Source organism: Pteropus vampyrus, unplaced genomic scaffold (genome assembly GCF_000151845.1).
Source record: "Pteropus vampyrus isolate Shadow unplaced genomic scaffold, Pvam_2.0 Scaffold336, whole genome shotgun sequence".
NCBI classification, from domain to species: domain Eukaryota; kingdom Metazoa; phylum Chordata; class Mammalia; order Chiroptera; family Pteropodidae; genus Pteropus; species Pteropus vampyrus.
This window is the reverse complement of record NW_011889117.1, coordinates 299099-318410: the sequence shown is the minus strand read 5'-3', so window position 1 is coordinate 318410 and position 19312 is coordinate 299099. Positions and strand designations below refer to the sequence as shown.

At 49.8% G+C, this 19312-nt stretch overlaps 1 protein-coding gene across 1 annotated transcript in view; it reads right to left on the bottom strand.

Annotated features, from left to right (window-relative positions):
* EFCAB8 (EF-hand calcium binding domain 8) overlaps positions 1-19312 on the bottom strand; it is a 61908-nt gene that overhangs the window by 15133 nt on the left and 27463 nt on the right. The window contains exons 10-20 of the mRNA XM_023522229.1: positions 16995-17068; positions 14488-14618; positions 11005-11072; positions 10504-10655; positions 8493-8630; positions 7649-7762; positions 6168-6395; positions 5341-5411; positions 4401-4605; positions 3323-3529; positions 2188-2322 (exon numbers count right to left, since the gene is read on the bottom strand). Coding sequence (XP_023377997.1) covers positions 2188-2322; positions 3323-3529; positions 4401-4605; positions 5341-5411; positions 6168-6395; positions 7649-7762; positions 8493-8630; positions 10504-10655; positions 11005-11072; positions 14488-14618; positions 16995-17068 — 1523 coding nt within the window. The remainder of the gene's footprint in view (positions 1-2187; positions 2323-3322; positions 3530-4400; positions 4606-5340; positions 5412-6167; positions 6396-7648; positions 7763-8492; positions 8631-10503; positions 10656-11004; positions 11073-14487; positions 14619-16994; positions 17069-19312) is intronic.

Here is a 19312-nt window from a genome sequence, read left to right as displayed (position 1 = left end):
TGATTATAGAAGACTATAATATATAATAATGACAGAATTTCGAGCCAGTGGAGAAAAGATAAACTATTCAATAAATGATATTGAACAACTGGCTGCCAGTTTTAAAAAATTAGATTCGTATATCACACCATATACAAAGTTACTTAGATGAAACAAAACCTGACTATATACAAAATGATAAATATCTAGAAGAAAATATAACAAAACATTCTGTGATCATGGGATAACAAACGTCTTTATTGTCACAAAGAAATATAACAAAAATGACCACATAAAAATTAAAGCCTCACTGTGATACCACAAGGGCAGATGAGGTGAAAACATTTACAATACACAACAGGAAAAGGATTCATTTCCACAGCATATAAAGAGCTCCAAGAAATCAATACAGTGATAGAACTTAAAAAGGATATGAATAGACATTTATTTCATTGAAGAAATGCAAATGTCTAACAAATATACAAAAGCTCACTATCACAAGTAACCAAAGAAATACGCCCCAAATGCTATTCTCTATCTACTGGAATAAGAAGAAAGAAGAAACATTAAGAAGAAACTAATGTACACCTCCTCTGTGAAGCCATCCCTGACCATCCCATTAAAACAGCAGCACCCTCTCCACCTTCCATGCTGTACTTCCTACCCTGTTGCCAGTTTTCTTGTTCCCCACCGTAGGTGCTCACCCCGTGACCCACCATTTATTTTACTAGCTAGTTAATTGTGTGCCTCACTTAACGAGAATGTCAGCTCCATGAGGGCACAGGGTTTTGTCTCTTTTATTCACTGCTGTCTCCCCAGTGCCTGAAACGAGGTAAATGCTCAATGGATAACTGTCTGTGCCCTGACAATGAAATCACCAACCCAAAAAGTGGGGCTTTGAGTTATCTACTTCAGTCAGAGTCACAGATTGAAAGGGATGGGGTCCGTTGGGCAATTCTGCTTCTAGGAATCCATCCCTTTGATATACTCACACAAATGCACAGAAATATATGTGCAAGGATGTCCAATGCAGTGAGGCTCATAAAAGTTAAAAACTGGAACTAACCTACCTGTCTGTCAACGCAAGCTTGACTTAATAGTTTATGGTACATCTAAACTATAGGGCACCATGCAGTTATTTAAAAGAATAAAATTTAACAAAAGAATAAGCTGAGTCTAAATTACTGATGTGAAAAAATATCCATGATATATAGTTAAAAAGAAAAATAGCAAGTGGCAGGACTTAGCTATGATTTAGCATAATTTTACAGTCCTGTTCTAAAAATAAAAAGGACAAAGACTAAACCAATCTGTTAGCAGTGACTGTGAACTACTGTTGAGATGGGATGAGACTGGGGAGGAGGACACATAGGGGACCTTTATTTTTTTGCTTTACACACGCTTCTTTTTTTTAACAAACTAGCATTATTTAAAATAAAAAAAAAAAATTAAAAAAAAAACTTTTAAAAAAATTCTAAGGCATTTTTAAGAGAAGAAAGCACATTCAGAGCCTGGAAGAGAAGATGGCCAGCCACTTGCAGCTCTCAGCTCCAGCCCACAGGACCCGGCTCTTCAGAGCACTGCTCCCGTGATCTTGAGACCCTGGTCCCCTGGGCGAGGGGGCAGCCCTGCCACACCTAACACAACTATGATTTGGATTGTCACTGGGTTCCTAGCAGGGACTTAGGAAACCCATACAGTCTCTAAATTACCCTACCTTTGCAGATTAAAGCTGGAATGGGCCTTAGGGGTCACCCAGTCGGGTTGGGGGAGGTGGGGAGTGGGGGGGGTGACAGCACAGCAGGGAGTATCCAGGGCCAGAAAGGGGAAAATACAGGAGGAAGTGAGAGCAGAGATGACCCAATTCTCCTCACGCATCATACAAAGCACCCTAGCAGGGCACAGGAAGGCATTTAACAGTGGATTCTGGAAATGTCATTTCCCCTCCCTCCGAGTCCAGCCCCCCAACCAAGAGGTGACACTGCTCCGCTTCCTAGACCACTTCCCCAACCCAGAAGCTGCCCCCAGACACTGTAGTCCCGAAGCCAGAATCCTGAGCAGTACCATTATCGTCATGCCTCTGCAGGCCCTGGAGGGAACCAGGCTGCCCCGCCCCAGACCCCCAAACTCGAAAGCACTGCATTTCCCAACCTGGTTCCACTGTTCAGCCCTGGCTCACACCCCAGACCCTGCCTGAGCATGGCTGACCTTCTCCACCGACGTATTAAACTTCAGGAGCATCTCCTTCTGCAATTCTCCTTGTCTTCTTTCGGCCTCCTGGAGGAATGACTTTCTGCCATAGGACATACTTAACGGCTTGACGCTGCCAGCGCTGAGAGGTTTCTGGAAAGCAAAATGGGCCTCCCAGGTCATCATAAGGGGGTCTCTCTGCCCTATGGGGGCACAGAGACCAGAGGCAGATGTTGAAAGAGTGGCCACCCCAACCCCACTTAGTAGATACACCACCCTGTAAAAGGTATAGCTGGGAGTCTAATGGATCTTGGAGCTAAAGACACACAGAAGCTCTAAGGGCAGAGACCCGAGTTTGTCTTTGGAGAAGATCCTTCCTTTGTCCTAGAAGTGATACCGTTGCTAAAGGTGAGGATAAAAGGGTATATATACCCATTGCTCTAGGAGATTTGAATGCAGTGGTGTAACCCCAATACTTCAGAGATGGCATGAGTGCCTTATAGAAATATCTACTATCTGCACCTTGCAGCAGAACTGCATCCTAGCAAGTCATGTGAGATCCAGTTCCAGATTGCCCTGTGCTTGACAGGCATATTGTGTTTGGGTAAGGTGGAATTTCTCATGCAAGCCTCAGGTCCCAGGAATAAGAATCAGACTTCAATTGAGGAGACAATATGACTGGCTCCCAAGCTCCACACAAGAGATCACCATCTTCTCTGCAGGGTCTGAGGCCAAACCACCCCTGGTGAGTAGGGAGAGAATAGCGCCCCTGCTCTTTCTCCTTAACCCCCGCCCCTTCTCCCCACAAAAAATAAGACCATCTCTGCCAAGGCAACATGAGCTGGAGGACTGAGAAAGCAGCCCAGGATCTAACCTCTTGCTGTAGGTTCTCTGGATTTGTAGACATCGATTCTGGTATTGGCTGTGCTCTGGGAAGGGACTATGCCCAGGCTTGAGGCAGCAGAGTGCGTTAGATACTAGGGGCCTAATCAAGGAGATGCCCTGCCCGGTCCAAAAAGCTCAAGATAAGTGAGTTGACAGACCTAAAGGTGTTCTGGAGAAAGCACCTCTGAATAAGAAAGCAAACACATCAGAGGCAAACTCAGGTGGCTATAGAGTGAGGGTGGCTGCCTGGTTCGGTTCTGGCTCCCACCTTCACAGACGCAGGCCCATCTGGCTCCTTGTCTCTGTGGTGTCTCATCACTGGGGGTGCCGATGTCAGGTTCTTCCTCAGATGGGTGTTGGTCGCAGTCTTGGTGCTGGGGCCCAGGGGCCACCTGGAGGTTTTATGTGCCCACTTCTCCTCACAGGGCTTGCTGGGCCTGTGGCTCTCCGGAGAGCAGTCATCTCTTTCTTGCACCTATGCCAGGGAGAGAGCAGCCCCTGGGGCACAGCAATGTCCCAGAGAAACGCAAGTTCTCCCCGGCCCAATGCCAATAGCGCAGAGCCCTCCAGGTGCCCAGGGCATGCCTCCCCAAAACCGAGCACCCTTACTGAACCAGAGCCTCTGACCCTCTCCCTGGGCCTATTGTTAATGCTCTCTGTACCCACACACAGGAAACTGCTCCCCTGAGGGACTCAGTCTCCCCGTTTCTAAAATGGACAGTGGTTTCCAAATTTTTAAGGTTGTTTTTAATCTTAAGGAAAGCTCCAAAGTGTAAAATAGATTTAAAAAAAAAAAACAAAAAAAAAAAACTGCTGCTCTGGGAGAAGGCTCTGCAATAGTCTCCAAGTTCCTCTCCCCAACATGTTTGGAAATTACTGGATGAGGTGACTTCGAAGGCCCTTCCAGTTTTAATCTGCAAAGATGTAATTCAGAGAGACTCTATGAGTTTCTAAGTCTCTGCCATGAGCCTAGTGAGCCTAGAGTGATAATGTGTAGTAGTGATGGGTAAGATGTGATCCACCTTCAAGGAGAGAATAATCTACTGGAGAGAACGAGATTAGCACCCCCAGGCCCTGGAGTCAGACTGTCTGGGTTTGATCTATCACTTCTTGGCTGTGTGACCTTAGGCGAGATGCCTAACCTCTCTGTGCCTCAGTTTCCTCATCTGTCAAATGAGGATAATTATAGAAACTACCGCCTACCTACCTAGGTCTCAAGCTCCTCCAGAACAAGTCACCAATGTCCCCTCTACTTCTCAAGCTGCTCCCTACCTCCCAGGCCCCACGTGATTCTGGCCCACAACTGAGAGAAAGATGAAAGGGAAGCATGATCCTGTTGACCATACCCTCTTAGGGAGCAAGGGCAAGGGGCTTTCGGAGGCGTTGAATTTGAGGATGGGCTTGAACATGTTGACGTTCCAGAAGATGATGTCCCCGTTGTATGAAGAAGTCCCAAGGAACTGGTTCTGGTACTTGGCCATGCTCAGGACATCCTCCCTGTGGAAGGTCTGCCAGTGGTAGCACAGGAGCACCGGCTTGGTCTTGTGGAACCTGCACACACGGCCAGAGGCATGCCCACATTGGGAGAACACTGACTCACAGGGAGACACTCAGGTGCTGGAACAGGGCTGATGCTCTGCCCCACTGACCTCATTTACTAAGCACCTATAATGTGCCTACTATAAAAGCCCTGTCCTAGGGCTTTATATAAACTAATCTAACAGAATCAGGCACCTGAGTAAGGATTCAGGTTTAGAGAAGGAGAAAGCCTGGCCTTAGAAAGGCCTTCCAAAGAGGAAGGGGCCTTGCACACGCTCTTCCCTCTACCTGGAATATTCCTCCTGTCCCAAGCCTTTCACCGCTTCACTGAGACCCCTCCTGTTCATGTTTCAAATCCCATTCCATCCATGAAATCCTCAGATGAGCTTTTCTGACCATGCCTGAGACTAAACCAAATTTCTGTCTCCCCTCCATAGAAACCTACACTCCATAGAATTTATCATGATAAATGAAGTTATTTGATTAGCATCTGCATCCCCCCTAGAAGCTCCAGGAGGCTAGATAGAGACTGATTTATGCTCATACCCAGCACCTGGCTAGAATATATTAGTCTCAAGGAGTGATGAATAAATGGATGGATGAGCAGATGAAGTATTGGGCATTACCCACCACTAATCTCCTGCTTGATGTTCCAACCACCACCAAAGCTAGGAATGGAGGAATCCAGCTGAAGTAGAGAGGATAGTCAGATGCCCTCATCTACCCACACGCACCCTTGCTACGCACATGAAATGAGTGATTCTCTTACTCCACCCGGTCACGTAGAACACTCTGTTCATATGGACGATCCCACTAATCTGTTGAAGGTAAAAGAAAACAGAACACTAAGGCACCTCTCAGAGATGGCACCGGGTCATGAATGTCTTCCTAATGTAACAAGCAAGAAGTCAAAGCTCTCCATGTGACGGGAATTCCCTAGAGGTGATACCATATATTTCCCAGGGTACTCTCACATCTTATTATCTCACTTAATGGCTTTGGAAGTAGCAGCTTGGTAAGTATCCATGTCCATTTTATACGGAATAACTGGAAAACAGACAAGTGACTTGGCTAAGGTCAAATGACTGAGTGATCGGATCCGGATCAGTACTCAAACCCCTGGCTTTTTGGCCAGCTGCTCCTTCTGAGTTAGTTAAAGGACTGTGCCATAGGGAGTACTGATGAGCTAAAGTCTCAAAGTAGAACTGCTGGCTTTGCTTAATGCCACACCCACAGATTGCCCCTATAACCACGTTAGGCATTTCTTAAATAGGGATAAGCATAGGTGGCTCCGAATCACCCGATGCCAGTGCTGGAAATGTTATCCCGAGTTCTCATATGTGGCGATAATGAACTAAAAGCAAGAGTAGCTAACATTTGTCAAATACTTGTTAAGGACAGGTGCCATTCCCTATCTATACGCAGGGACACAAAGGCTCAGACAGGCATGAAGCTAGGCAGTCTCTGTGCACAACCTTTCGGGGAGGCATAAAAAATAGAGGGCCCCAGGGTCACAGGAGCTGTGCTTTGCTTCTCAAGAGCCCCCCTGGCCCCAGCTAATGGACCAGACTGACCTCCAGCTTGTCCGGGTTGGGGAAGGTCAGCAGGCATTCGCCAGTGCTGTAGTTCCACATCTTTATGGTGCCGTCACGCAAACCCGTGAGCAGGCACCGCTCAGATTCATCCAGGGACATGGCAGTCAGCTCCACGTGCTGGTCACCGGTCACTGAGAACTCCATCATCCTCTTGCCTGTCACGATCTCCCACACACTCACCATGCCTCTCATGCAGCCACTCACCACCTGCAGGGGAGCACGTGGCTGGGGCTCATGCATAGGAGAGTGCCCCCATTCCCAAAGGCGGTCCCCATCTGTCATGGCTGAGGCTAACCCAGCCACACCTCCATACACTGGGAAGACAGGCATTCAGGGACCCCTGCTGTAGGATTAGCCACTCTTGAAAACAGTTCTTCCTCTACTCTGTAGCACAAGGCAATGCAACATGGCACAACTCTTTTAGAAGGAGTTGGTGCGGTAAACGCTTTAATTCAGAAATGGCATTTATCAGGATCTGAGCAGAGAAAATAATCTCTAACTCAGAAAAAAAAAACATTTATTAACTAATCTTTACTCATGGAGGAAAAAACACACAAAATAGACTAATTGCAGCCTAAGAAGGGGAGTGTCGAGAGCCAAGATGGTCACTCCACTCAATGTGACATTTGTTGCCTTTACAAGGATTAAGGTGCAACAGTAGCAGGTGAGGCTGTTTCACACCAACCCTCCTGCTGAGGACATCAAAACAGCTGGAGGGTGTGGGTGTTCAAATTGCTTGAAGGCACCGAAGAGCCCTAAGGTAGACAGGGTGACAGTGCCAGGAGCCAGGATGAGCGGGAAGAGCTGAAAGGCGAGCTCTGGCTTCGTGTGGACCAAGGCCACCTCTACAGGAGATACAGCCTGCCCTGCCCAGAGCCCAGGACAGAAACGGGGTCTCAATGGAAGTGGGCAGAAAGCCCGGGGGCCCTTTCTGTCCCCATACCTCAAAAATCATGTGCCCACACCATGTGCCCAGTTGCCCTGCCCAGCCCAGAGGTCTCTACTCAGGACTAGGGTGCTGCCCGCGCCTTGAGCCTCCTTCCCTTCCCACAGTGGACGAAGCTGAAGTAGGGCTTCCCTGGAAAACGATGCCCAGGAACAGCACCCCCACCCCAGGAACCTGCAGAGCAGCCCACCCCCAGTGCTCTATCTCACACCCTGTATAAAGAAGCCTCACTATCCAGAACCGACCTGAGGCAGCAGCCAGGGGTGCGCAGGCTCAGAGGAGTGAGACGATCTGCTAACCAAGTGGTAGGGCTCCAGTTTCATCTCAGGCTAGCCCCTCAGACTCCTTGTCCTCACGCTGCTGCCCCGACCACCATCGCAGCTGTGAGAGTTCCACGCCAACCTGCCCCCTGAGCTGACCGCCCCTTGAATCTGGACACATCTGGAGGTCTGGGTCCTTCCCCATGTCACCCGGCACTCCCGCTAGCCCCAGAGACCAGCTCCAACCCACTCACCTGCTTAAAAATCTTGCTGTAGTGGACAGCGCACAGGGGCGTGCCGTAAGTCGTGCTCCTCTCTCCAGTTTTCTCAGGCCCCTCGGTCTCCATGTACCCTTTAAGGATCCCAATCTGTAGTAAGGAGAGGGGCAGACAGCTGGACAGTCCAAAGGACTCTGCCCTCAGTGACTGGCCCCAGGGAGAAACTTCCAATAAACTGAGACGTCAACACATCCTGACTGTATGCTGGCTCAGCGTGGCCCCTCGGCTCCTCAGCATGCCTGCTGAGACCTTTCACCCCTATTTCATGGCTCCCCACGTCCTGAGATTGGGGCTCCTATACCCAAGTGTTCTAGAACCCCAAAGTCCAAGGTCCCTCTTGTAACTTCTGAGAAACACAAAGCCTCAATCTGGTATCCCCTCTTCCAGGAAGCCTTCCCTGACTACCCCACCCCAGAATAGGCTAAGGATCCTTTCCTTGTGCTCCATGAAGCACCTAGCATACATCTCCATCATAATACATTGCATTTTCTGCTGAAATTATCTGTTTTCCTCTCCACCATAGGTTCTTGAAGGGATGGGACAGTGTACAATGAATATATTCTCTGCTCCTAACAAAGAGGAGGGGGCTGATAATGTTTGATGACCAGAAATAAACTTCAAAGATCTACTTAATTCAACGAATGCTGGCAGCCAGTCTGGCATTCATCAGAGATTAAGAAATACACAACCCCCCTTCTCGAAAAATCTGCCATTTTGGGGAGAGCCAGCCGAGGGCACAAGCTGACATATGTGTCCCCTGCCAGTGTGGCCACCCTCCACAGGCAGCCACGACGCCACCTCCTTCCTGCGCAGCACTCACTGAATAGGTACTGCAGATGAGGGTGTTGTCATTCTTGTGGAAATAGGCGCTGGTGATGGGGAAGTTTCCCAAGGCAAAAAGCTTCCCGCAGAAGGACTGGAGGCATATGTAGTCCTGCATGTCCCACACGCGGATATTCTGAGGGGTAGGAAACAGGCAAAGAGGCTGAGATGCAGCTGGCACCGGAGGCCTTGGGATGTGAGCAGGGCCAGGGGCACACAGCGCAAGCCCTTCCAAAGAACGTTCACTGCGCTAAGTGTCTGCCGTGGATCATGACCCTACAACAGAGATGTTCTCACATTCAGATGAGAAAACTGAGGCCCAGCTCTCTTCTCCTCACCCCCAGCCTTCCGCCAGGGCCTCTACCCTGCTCGAGCAGTGGGCACTCAATGGTGGAGGACCAAGCAAGGCAGCACGTGACCCTACAGACCCTCACAGCTCCCACTGCAGCCTCCTCAAGCAAAGCCAGGTAAGATACAGAGAGCACTAAGAATTGATCTACCTTATGATCCAGCAATCTCACTACTGGGTATTTACCCCAAAGACTTGAAAACCCATATCCAAAAAAATACTTGCACACCAGTGTTCATAGCAGCATCATTCGCAGTGGCCAGGACATGGAAGCAACCAAAGTGTCCTACGATAGATGATTGGCTAAAGAAGCTACGGTATATGTATACAATGGACTATTACTCAGCCATAAGAAGAGATGAAACACTGCCATTTGCGACAACATGGACCTTGAGATAATCATGCTAAGTGAAATAAACCAGACTGAAAAAGTAGAAAATCACATGATTATCACTTATGTGTGGGATATAAACCTAAAAGCAACAAATGAACAGGACAAACAGAGACTCAGGGACATGGACAATGGACTAGTGGTTACCAGAGGGTAGGGGGTAGGGGAGGAGGGGAGAGGTGAACGGGGCAAAGGGGGGTCAAATATAGGGAAATAGGGGGAGTGTGAAGTGGGTAAAGGCAAAAAAAAAAGAAACAGAGAGCGGTTACCAATATTGTTTCCCAAAGGCCAACCAAGCCCCCTCAAGCTCATTCCAAGTTGAGGAATTATGCCTAGAAAGGCCTCAGGGAAGCCCTACCGTGATGCTCATGGCTCAAAGACATGGGCAGCCAGATGGAAAGGCATGGACTTGGAGTCCACACCCTGGCTCTGCCCATCGCTGACCATGAGGATTTCAGCAAGCTCGTCCCTGTCCCCTCCCCACTCCAGCCTTGAATCTTCAGCAGAGGCCATGATGCCCAGGGCTGCCGGGAGAATTCCAGACAATAGCAGGTGTGACGATACGTTGGGAAGGGTAGCCTGGGTGACCAGAAGGGTCCTGCCAATTCTCAGTTACTGACTTCAAACTTGTCCCCTGAAAGAGGGCACCTGGAACCGATGGCTGCATCCCCTCATTGGCCAGAGCAGCCCAGTACCCCGAACCAAGAGATGCAGAAGAGCAAAGTGACTGGGGCCCTGAGCTGGGGATCCCTGGGACATTGAGGAAAGTCCCGGTTAGTTCCTGACAGCCAAGGCCGTCGAGAAGGGGTCGCTAGGAGAGCGAGAGGTGCACGTTTGGTTCTAAGGGAAGGGTGAGGGCGGGGGAAGAGCTCCCATGTATTGTATACCTACTATGTGCCAGACATGACACTGCTCTTTCACCCCCCATTCTCTAAACCACTCTACTCATTCTGTGGATGAGGAGACTGAGACTCAGAAAAGAGAAAGGCCTTGTCCAGGACCACAAAGCAAGCAGCAAGGCTGGGCACCCATGAAGCCAGCTCTGCTGGACCACTTAGAGCTGGGCTCAGGCTCCTCATTGTGACTCCACATGGGGCACTTCCCTCTAGGACTTAGGCCAGGTGTGAGACCATGGGCGGGGAGATCACGCCATTCCCCTGGGCCTCAGGCTTTTCTAGTTGCTGGCCCCCTGGCTGGCCAAGCTACGTCACCATCCCAAGGCTAGCATCTCTGCCATGAAACAGGAACTGGTGTCCCACGAGGCAGCACCTTGTCCTTGGAGATGCTGAAGAGGATGCTGCTGCACTTGCTGTTCACCAGGATGTGCGTCACTGAGGTCTGATGACCCTTCATCAGCCACACAGGCTTTTTCGAGAAGAAAGGGTTCCACAGGCGGATGACAGGGTCATAGCCACCAGTTACTGGAATCGAAAAATGAATATCAGCTGCTGGGGGCCCACACTGGGACCTTCTCCTGAGGCCAGGCCTCAGACCCCAGCCAAGCCTGGCAGATGGCAGGGTGGGCTATGCTACCATCCATTCCTCTGCCTCTCTCACCCAGGCCCCTCCACTACCATGCCAAGCAGAGCATGTGTCACCATGCCACCCCTGGTGCCCATGAGTAGGGACCAGAGTGGCAAGAAAGGAGGCCAGAAAGAGGCTAGAGGCTGCAGGGCCTTCTCCTCGGCCCTGACACTTCCCACGTCCCCAGCCGCCCTCACCCCAGTTCTGCCAGGCCAGCTGCTTCTGTATGACATGAAGATTACTTACCCAAGAAATTCTTGTCTGGGCAGTAATCAAAGCAAAGAATCCCTTTTCTTAAGTTCAGCACTGAAAACCTACAACAGCAAAGAGGGATGGCTGTGGGCTGGGCGTGGCCTCAGGGGAGCCTCTGAGCCTGGGGTGGGGAGAAGCTACAGACAGGGCTGGGGGGAGGCAAGAAAAGTCACTACCTCTTCACCCAAGGAGAAGAGCAGCCCCAGAAACCCTGCCCAGGGCTCACCCTGCAGCTGAGTCAGGACCTTGGGTCTCAGCCCCAAACTACCCCCTCCTGGAGGGGGCGCCCACCTCTCACCACAGGTGAGAGCAGCCCAAAGCAGGAGCAACTACTAACAGTAGTAATACATTTGCCTCATTCCAAGGGCAAATCTCACTTGATCTTCATCTCAACTTTTAGTGAGATGAAGTGATAGGTGTCCGCCCCCTGCCCCCAACCCACAACACAAATAAAATAAATAAAAATAAATAAATAAATAAGGAGGGGTTTCCAGGGCCAGAAGGAAGGGAAAAAAGCTCCTGGGCACCATGCCCCTTCTCCATGCCGGTCACAGTGCTAAGTGCAGTCTTGTACATCGCCTGGACACCTCGCACAACCCTGAAAAGGGTCATCAGCCTGTGCCACGATAAGGACATGGAAAGGAGAAGTTAAGGAGTTTGCCCAAGGCCACATGGCTGGCAAGGTAAGGGATCAGGATTCAGAGCCAGGTTGGGCAGGAGGCTCAGCCCCAGGGAAGGAAGAGGTACGGCAGGGCTGGATGGGGCTCAGGAGAGCCAGGGTAACCAGGGCAGGGTTTCTGGGAAGGTCAAGCCCAACAGCCCTCATCGGCCCAAGAGCCCTGGAAGCTCAGTGCTTTTGCACGTGCTATTCTCTATTATCTACACATCCCGCGCTGCCAGCTCCTTCTACTCAAAACTCTCCCTTCAAAATTCACCCTCTTCTGGGTATCTAACCAAAAATTTTGAAAACATCTAATCATAAAGATATATGTATCCCTACATTCATTGCAGTATTATTCACAATACACAACACATGGAAACAATCTAAGTGTCCTTCAACAGATGAATGGATAAAGAAGATGTGGTACATACGTTTAATGGACTACTACTCCTAGCCATAAGAAAGATGAAATACTCCCATTTGCAACAACATGGATAAATCTTGAGAATGTCATGCTAAGCAAAATAAGTCAAATGGAAAAGAACAAGAACTATATGATTTCATTCATATGTGGGATATAGAACAACAAACAAACAAACAAAACAAAAAAACAAAACTCACAGACACAGACAACAGTACGGTGGTTACCAGAGGGGGAGAGGGGTGGGAGAGGTTAAAGAGGGTAAAGGGGGTCAAGTGCACGACGTGGCGGTGGAAGGAGACCTGACTCGGGTGGTGAGCACGCAGTGCAGTATACAGATGGCGCATCATAGAATTGTATACTTGAAATTTACATAATCTCATTACCCCATGTAACCCCAATAAATTTAATTTTTTAAAATCTCAATTCAAAGGCCCCCACTGTAGGCACCCCAGCCCTCTAATGCAGCATGCTCCCCACTGAACTTGCTCTGAACTGGCTCCTCCACCACACCCTGAGGACCTACATCCGTTACCCCAGTGTCATTCTGGAGGCTCCCTCTCCTGCATTCCCGTTATCTAGTCAGACCCCAAATCCCACGTCCCACCACAGCCCTGGCCTCAGCACCCCACTTCATCTCTGTGTCAGCTGCCTGGCCGGCCTCGTAACTTCCGGGTCTTGCTCTCCTCCAATCTGCTCTTCCCTCCGCAGCCGGGATTCCTTGAGAAATCAAAATTTCAAGAAGACCTATCGAATGCATGAATTTCATTTATTGTCAGATCAGATACACCCTTCTCCACACAAATATATGCAGAGAAATCTTCTGGAAGAACGGTCACAAAATGTTACTAGAAATTATTTCTGGCTGATCCACTTATTCATTCGACAAAGAGTTACTGGCTCCTGTGCCCTGCCAGGATCACCAGAGGCGTGGATATGACGCCGAGCCTTCAGGCAGCTTTCCTTCCAGAGGGAAGCATCGTGAGCAAGTAAATGAACAGAGACAGGGAGAAGGACGTTTACAGATCATGGCAAGTCCTGCAGGGAAATCAACAGGTGGCTTCGACAGGATAGCTGAAAGAGACCAGGTCTGCAGATGGCTTCGGTGCAGAGAAGGGCCTGGAAGGACAGAAGGGACACAGCAAAGAGGCCACTGCAAGCCGTTCACGTGGTAGATGAGGGTGGTTTCAACCAGGTGGGGGTGGCAGAAATGAGAAAAGAGAGGGGAGGCAGGCGAGATGCTGTAAGTTAGTCCACACACTCAGCACAGGACCCTTTCACCTAGGCCCTGGCTCCTCCATCAGATTCACTGTTGGTTCCAATCACTTGAAGCCCTCAGATCAGCTGGCTGCCAGACCCTCCAGCCCACCCTGCCTTGGAGGCTGAGGCCAACTCCAGAGGCAGAGTTTGGGTCAGCAATGCCACGCCCCACCTGCAGAGACCACGCCCTAAGAGGCCACAGCCAAAAACCAGGAAACCAGCAACGGTCAAAGGTGCCATCTACCATCCAGTATGTGTGCTGCACTCAGACGGGAAGAAAAGGCGCATGTGCACACATGTATATTCTCCAACCTACCCCCAGAACACATCTCAGATCCTTCCATCTCCAACCGACGGGCCAACTCCAGGCCACCATCATAGGTACCCTGAATTATTTCAATGGCCTTCTCACTGATGTCCCCATCTTCACTCCTGCCTACGTAATTCTACTTGCCACAGAGCAGCCAGTCAGTCGGTCCTACACGTCAGACCTCAACATTCCTCTCCTCGAAATCATCCTAGAACCCTGTTTATACCTAATTCCAAACAATTGTGAAAAGGCATTTTTGAAGCACTTGAGGAAAGATTAACTTAGACTATGTACTAATGATATTAAAGTATGATACTATTTTCTCTATAATTTTTCATAATAAAAATGTTTTAAAACAAAAACTATTTTTTAAAAAAAGAGCTTACCAGGCAGAGAGGGGCAGTGCAAAGGCCCTGGGGCAGGAGCGTGCCTGCACCTTCACCTTCCTACTGCCAGTGTGGCTGCAGTAGGAAGGTGAAAGGTGTGATCAGGAAGGCAGCAGGGCCAGACCACAGAGGGCCTCAGGGCCACAGTGAGGTGATCACACTGATAGCCACCTGCTGTGATACCCGAGGAATCCAGAAGCTGAATGAAACACGCATCACAGATATGAGGTAGTACTACCACCAGAGCAGAACCTCAGCAGTTCAGCTCCAAGCGACATCCCACCACGCCCCACTAGAAGCACCAAAGGTCCCCAAGGTGAACCCATCCCTGGCAGGGATGGCCACAGGCTACTGAAGTGAAGCCGGACCTCTGAGGCACTGCCACCACTCACCTTCTTCCCAGCCCCACCAACTTAGCCTGATGAAAGGTGCTTCTTACTTGGGATTCTTGGGAGTTTTGGATGGCAATATTGTCAGCACCAAAGAGGAGTTGTCAATGACTGAACAGGAGGCCACCAGGTTCATCTGGGGAATGAACTTGACCTGTTGACACCAGTTGGAATGGAGAGCCTGGAAAGAGAGCGGCAAAGGTAGCAGACTCGACCCAATGACAGCCTCGTAGGCCCAGCCCCCAGAATGTGGCAGGCATTGGGGCTGGACGGACCTGGAGATCATTAAGTCCAATGCCCTTCTAGTGATCACAGCTCTGACAAAGTGATACGGCCTGCAGCCCTAGCCCAGGTCCTGTGACTAGGGGTGTGTGGCCATCGATTGCCAGTAAAAAGGCTTAAAAGCACTCAAGCCTGCTATCATATGAATTCTTACTTATAACTTAGAGGACAGGCAATCAGGCCCATACTAATATTGCCTGTTATTTCATCCTACAGTAGGAGAAGGGATGGATTAGAGTGTGTGTAGCCCACGGTCCCTGTTACCCACAGGAGCCCCCCACAGATTAACCTATGCTTACTGGCCCCACCGCTGCCCTCCATGTTTGTCAGGACACGGTGTGGAGTACACGAGAATGTTATCTGGTGCAACTTGGGCAACAAAGGCCAAGATCTATAGGTCAAGGGGGTGGCCTGGCTGGACAGGCTCTGAATTCTCTGGCTCTACGACTGTGATCAGACCTCGTGCTTGGCCTCCCAATCCAATGATTTTCCTCCCTGGGACAAGATTGGAAGAAGTGAGTTGGAGGGGTCATCAGGCACTGAGCTAGGTTTTACATGCACTGTTTCACTGAGTATCACAGAGAAGGCTCCAATCCAAGGCACCGAATGGAACCTGGGACACTTAGCAACTTACAGGGAAACGAAGCCCAAGAAAAGATTCCCACAGAACACAGAAAAAAGAAGTGCTAGTGTGTGACTCTTCCTGAGAGGCTCCCAGGGCCTGAACAACCCCACCTGCTCAAAAAAGAAGCAGGTAGGACCATCTGACTCAGACTTCCCTGAGTGTCAGATTCATTCATTTGTTCAACAAATGTCCTGGAAGCCCACCAAGGCCCAGGCGCAAGAGACAGAACAGAAAACAGAACATGCAAAGTTCTGTCCTCAAGGGGCTGTCGATCTCATGAGAGTGACAGGACAAGAAACCAATGGATAGAAAATACAAAGGTGTCAATATTAGTGACAGTACAAAGGTGTGATATTGTGATTTATAATAAGAAATATATATTTGATCTTTGTCCCCAATTCTGTCACAGAGCTCCTAAAATCTTGGAACTTTCCTAAGCGATGAGCTATAAAGGAGTCTTGATATTCATAACAAGCCCCTCTCAACCATGACCGAGTTTATGTTAAGGAGGTGACTTTTGAAAATCACCTAAGGATGGGGGCTGGTCACCAGGGGAAACAACCATGTGACTGGAGAATTGAAATTTTCAGTCCAGGAATAAGAGAGGAGCTGGAAGTTAAATTCAGTCACCAATAACCAATGATTTAGTCAATCAGGCCCATGTAATGAGGCCTCCATAAAAAGTTCAGAGAGCATCTGGGTTGGTGAGCACATGGAGATTAGGGCAGAGAGCACGGAATCTCCCAGTGCCTTCCCACATAGCTTGCCCTATGCATCTCTTCCATCTGGCTGTTCCTTTTATAATATAATCCATAATCTAGTAAAATGTTTCTCTGAGTTCTGTGAGCTGCTCTAGCGAATCAATCAAACCCAAGGAGGGACGGATGGTGAGAACCTCCTTTCTATAGCCGTTGGTCAGAAGCCCAAGTAAAAACCTGGACTTGTGACTGGCATCTGAAGTGGGAGACAGGCTTGTGGAACCGTCCCTTAACCTGTAGGAACTGACGCTATCCGCGTTGAACTGTAGGACACCCAGCTCATGCTGGAGAATTCCGGGGTAGTGCAGGAAAAGAAACACATTGTATTTGGTGTCAGAATCCTAAGAATTGCAGGGTGAAGGGATAAAGGTGGAGGCGGGCAGCAGGGCTGTTCCAGGTGGGGTTAGAGACTTGAAGGAAGCAGAGAGGAAGGCATCCAGGTACCTAGAGGAGAAGCTTGGCTGCCTGAAGAAACAGCATGTGTTAAGACCCTGAGGTGGAAAAAGGCCTAGTCTAGTGTGTTTCAGAGAGAAGCTACTGGAGGATTGTGAGCAAAAGCGTGACATGACTATATTTCATAATTCCTCTGGCTGAGGAATGGAGAAAGCATTGAATGGTGGAAGGACATAGGGAAACAGCCAGGACATAGGTAGCCATCCAGGAGAGAGGTGGTGTCTGCCAGACCAGGGCTGAACAATGAAAGCCGAGAGAGAGCCACACCTGAGATACAGAAAGAGCTGGGAGGATCAACAGCTGCTTCCACCCGGTTCCCAGAGACCAAGCCCTAAGTCCTAAGACTGAACCCAGGGGCACATCCACTCTCGTATTTATTTTTGAGGGGTCTATGTACAGATAATTACTATGTAACAGGCCAAGGAAAGCTACAATTTACCTTCAGTCGGTAACTTCTGTACAAAGGGGACTTCTCATTTAAGAGCTTCCGCATGGAAACAATGATCCAGGTATCTGATAGAGAAGAAAACCAAGGTCCATGTCACCAGTTCTCCCCCTTTGCCAGATGAGCAAAACCTCAGAAGACACCTTGAGTTGGTTTGCAACTCTCATGCGTCTCAAAAGGCTTTTCCATCCAAATACTAGTTCGAGCCTCATGTGTTCTGGTGACATCAGTGGGGATGAACACAACACCAAGAAAATAAACCTAACAGATTAACACCACTGCTCAAAGTTCTCGTACCAGCTCATGGCAGAGCTGGAACCAGATTTCCAGGCCTCTCACCCTCCCCAGCTGCTACAATCTAAACCAGCTGATACTCCATCAGGGACCTCCAACTTTGCTGGAGTGCTGAATGCATTGGGATCCTAGGCTCTATTCATTATGGAAATAAATGGAAAATCATTTGGGAGTTTGCTGTCATGCGTCAAATTACATGCCCCCTTGCCCAGTGAACACAAGTTCCAAGGAAAATTTCATACATGCATCATAAAACAAGCATGTCAGAGGCAATGGCACTGGGCACAGCCCTGCCCTCGTGGAGCTTAGAGTCTCCTGGCCGCTGAAACCTCCCATGGCAGGTGGCTGAGGAGCCTCCGAGGGAAGCACTCTCAGGCCCCTGATGAAGCACAGACAGGTGGAGCCAGCGATGGCAGGGGACAAGCAGGATTCTGCCTGCAAAGCAGGGTTTAAGGAGGTAGCCTGAGAAACTGCCAGGTAAAATGGAGAAAAGAGAGGGGAGATCTGGGGTCTTTATGCCAAGCATTTTACTGCTGCAAAGTCACCAGCCACAACTTGGAGGAAGCTTGAAAAGGAAGTCCCAAGGGGTGGAGTGTTACTCAAGTAGCTAAAGTGGGGCAGGCTCTGCACGGGCACAGGAGGTGGGAAGCTTAGTTCTGGGCTGGGCTTAGTTAGCATGTCAGCCTGCCTGCTGCGCCCACTAGGCTGGGAGGCAGGGTAAGCCGTCACTGGTCACTTATGTGCCTTACACTGTGCGCTCTCCTTTTATCTTATAGCAAAGACATGAACTGAGTATGTTCATTCCTATTTGAATGAAGGAACTGAGGCACAGAGAGGTTAAGCAGCTAGCTTAACGTCACACAGAGCTAGTCTTTCCAACTCTTCCCAAGTCAACACACTGCTGGGCTCCCTTTACGTTTGTCCCCAGCCTTCAGTCAGTACATGGCATGGAAGGACTCGCGTCCAACTCCAGCTTCTTCTGCTACTTCTCCAACTTCCGGCCCACCACTCACCTCACAGACCATCACAACCTTCCTACCGTGCCAATTCCCAGGGTGGCAAAGAGTGACTAGCACCAGAGGTAGAAGCTGATGAGGCAAGGACTTAGCAGGGTGCCAGCCCACTGCTGTGTCCAGGGCAGGATCCATTTTCTGTCTGGCTAGTGAGAGACGCTGCCCCAACAAGCTTGTCAGAAGGTGTCACCAAGGTCTAGGAGCCCCTGGAGTGTCCAGCTCAGAAACGGACTGGAAGCCCAAGGGGCTGCTCTGGAATCCTGCATGGCTGGAGTGAGCTGGGGCCCCTGTTTGCCTTGGCTTCCTCTAGATGCACTGGGACAGTCTAGAGGCCCAACACTGCATTGACAGTTCGATCCTGAACAGGTTCCACATCAGATGACTCCCCAACTGCCCTAAGCCCTAGGAACTCAGGATCTAATGCCCCGTGTCAGGGCATCTCCAAACAGCATCCTTTAGCATTTAGTCAGTTTGGCAGACAGACAGCCCAGCAAGTGATTCAAATGCAGACTCTGGGGCAGGCTGCCTGCCTCAGATCTCAGCCGCCACTGCCACTTATCCACTGTGGGTCCTATGCAAATGCTTCACCCTTCTAAACCTCTGCTCCTCCTCTCTTAATGGGCTGTGACAACAGCAGCTCCCTCCTAGCAATGGGTGGGGTTTGTAGGAGGTCCTGTGCCCAAAGTGCTCAGCACATGAGCGCTCGCTCAATAAATGTGACTGTGCTTATTCATGTTTGTGTGGAGCCAGGCTCCACAGAGCCCACTCTCAGGGCAGCCTCTCTACGCCACCCCTACCCACCCAAAGACAGCTCATAGCCAAGGAGAGCAGAACCCTCCTCACAACCATGGAGGGAGTTAGCACCATCTTTCCAAGGCCCAGAGCGGGTGAGTGACTTCCCCAGGGTCACACAGTTGGCAGAGGTTTAGTCTCCCTGAGGTGAGGATGATCCTGAAGCCCCACCCTCCCTGGCCCTTACCTACACGACCACCCACCTTCAGAGAG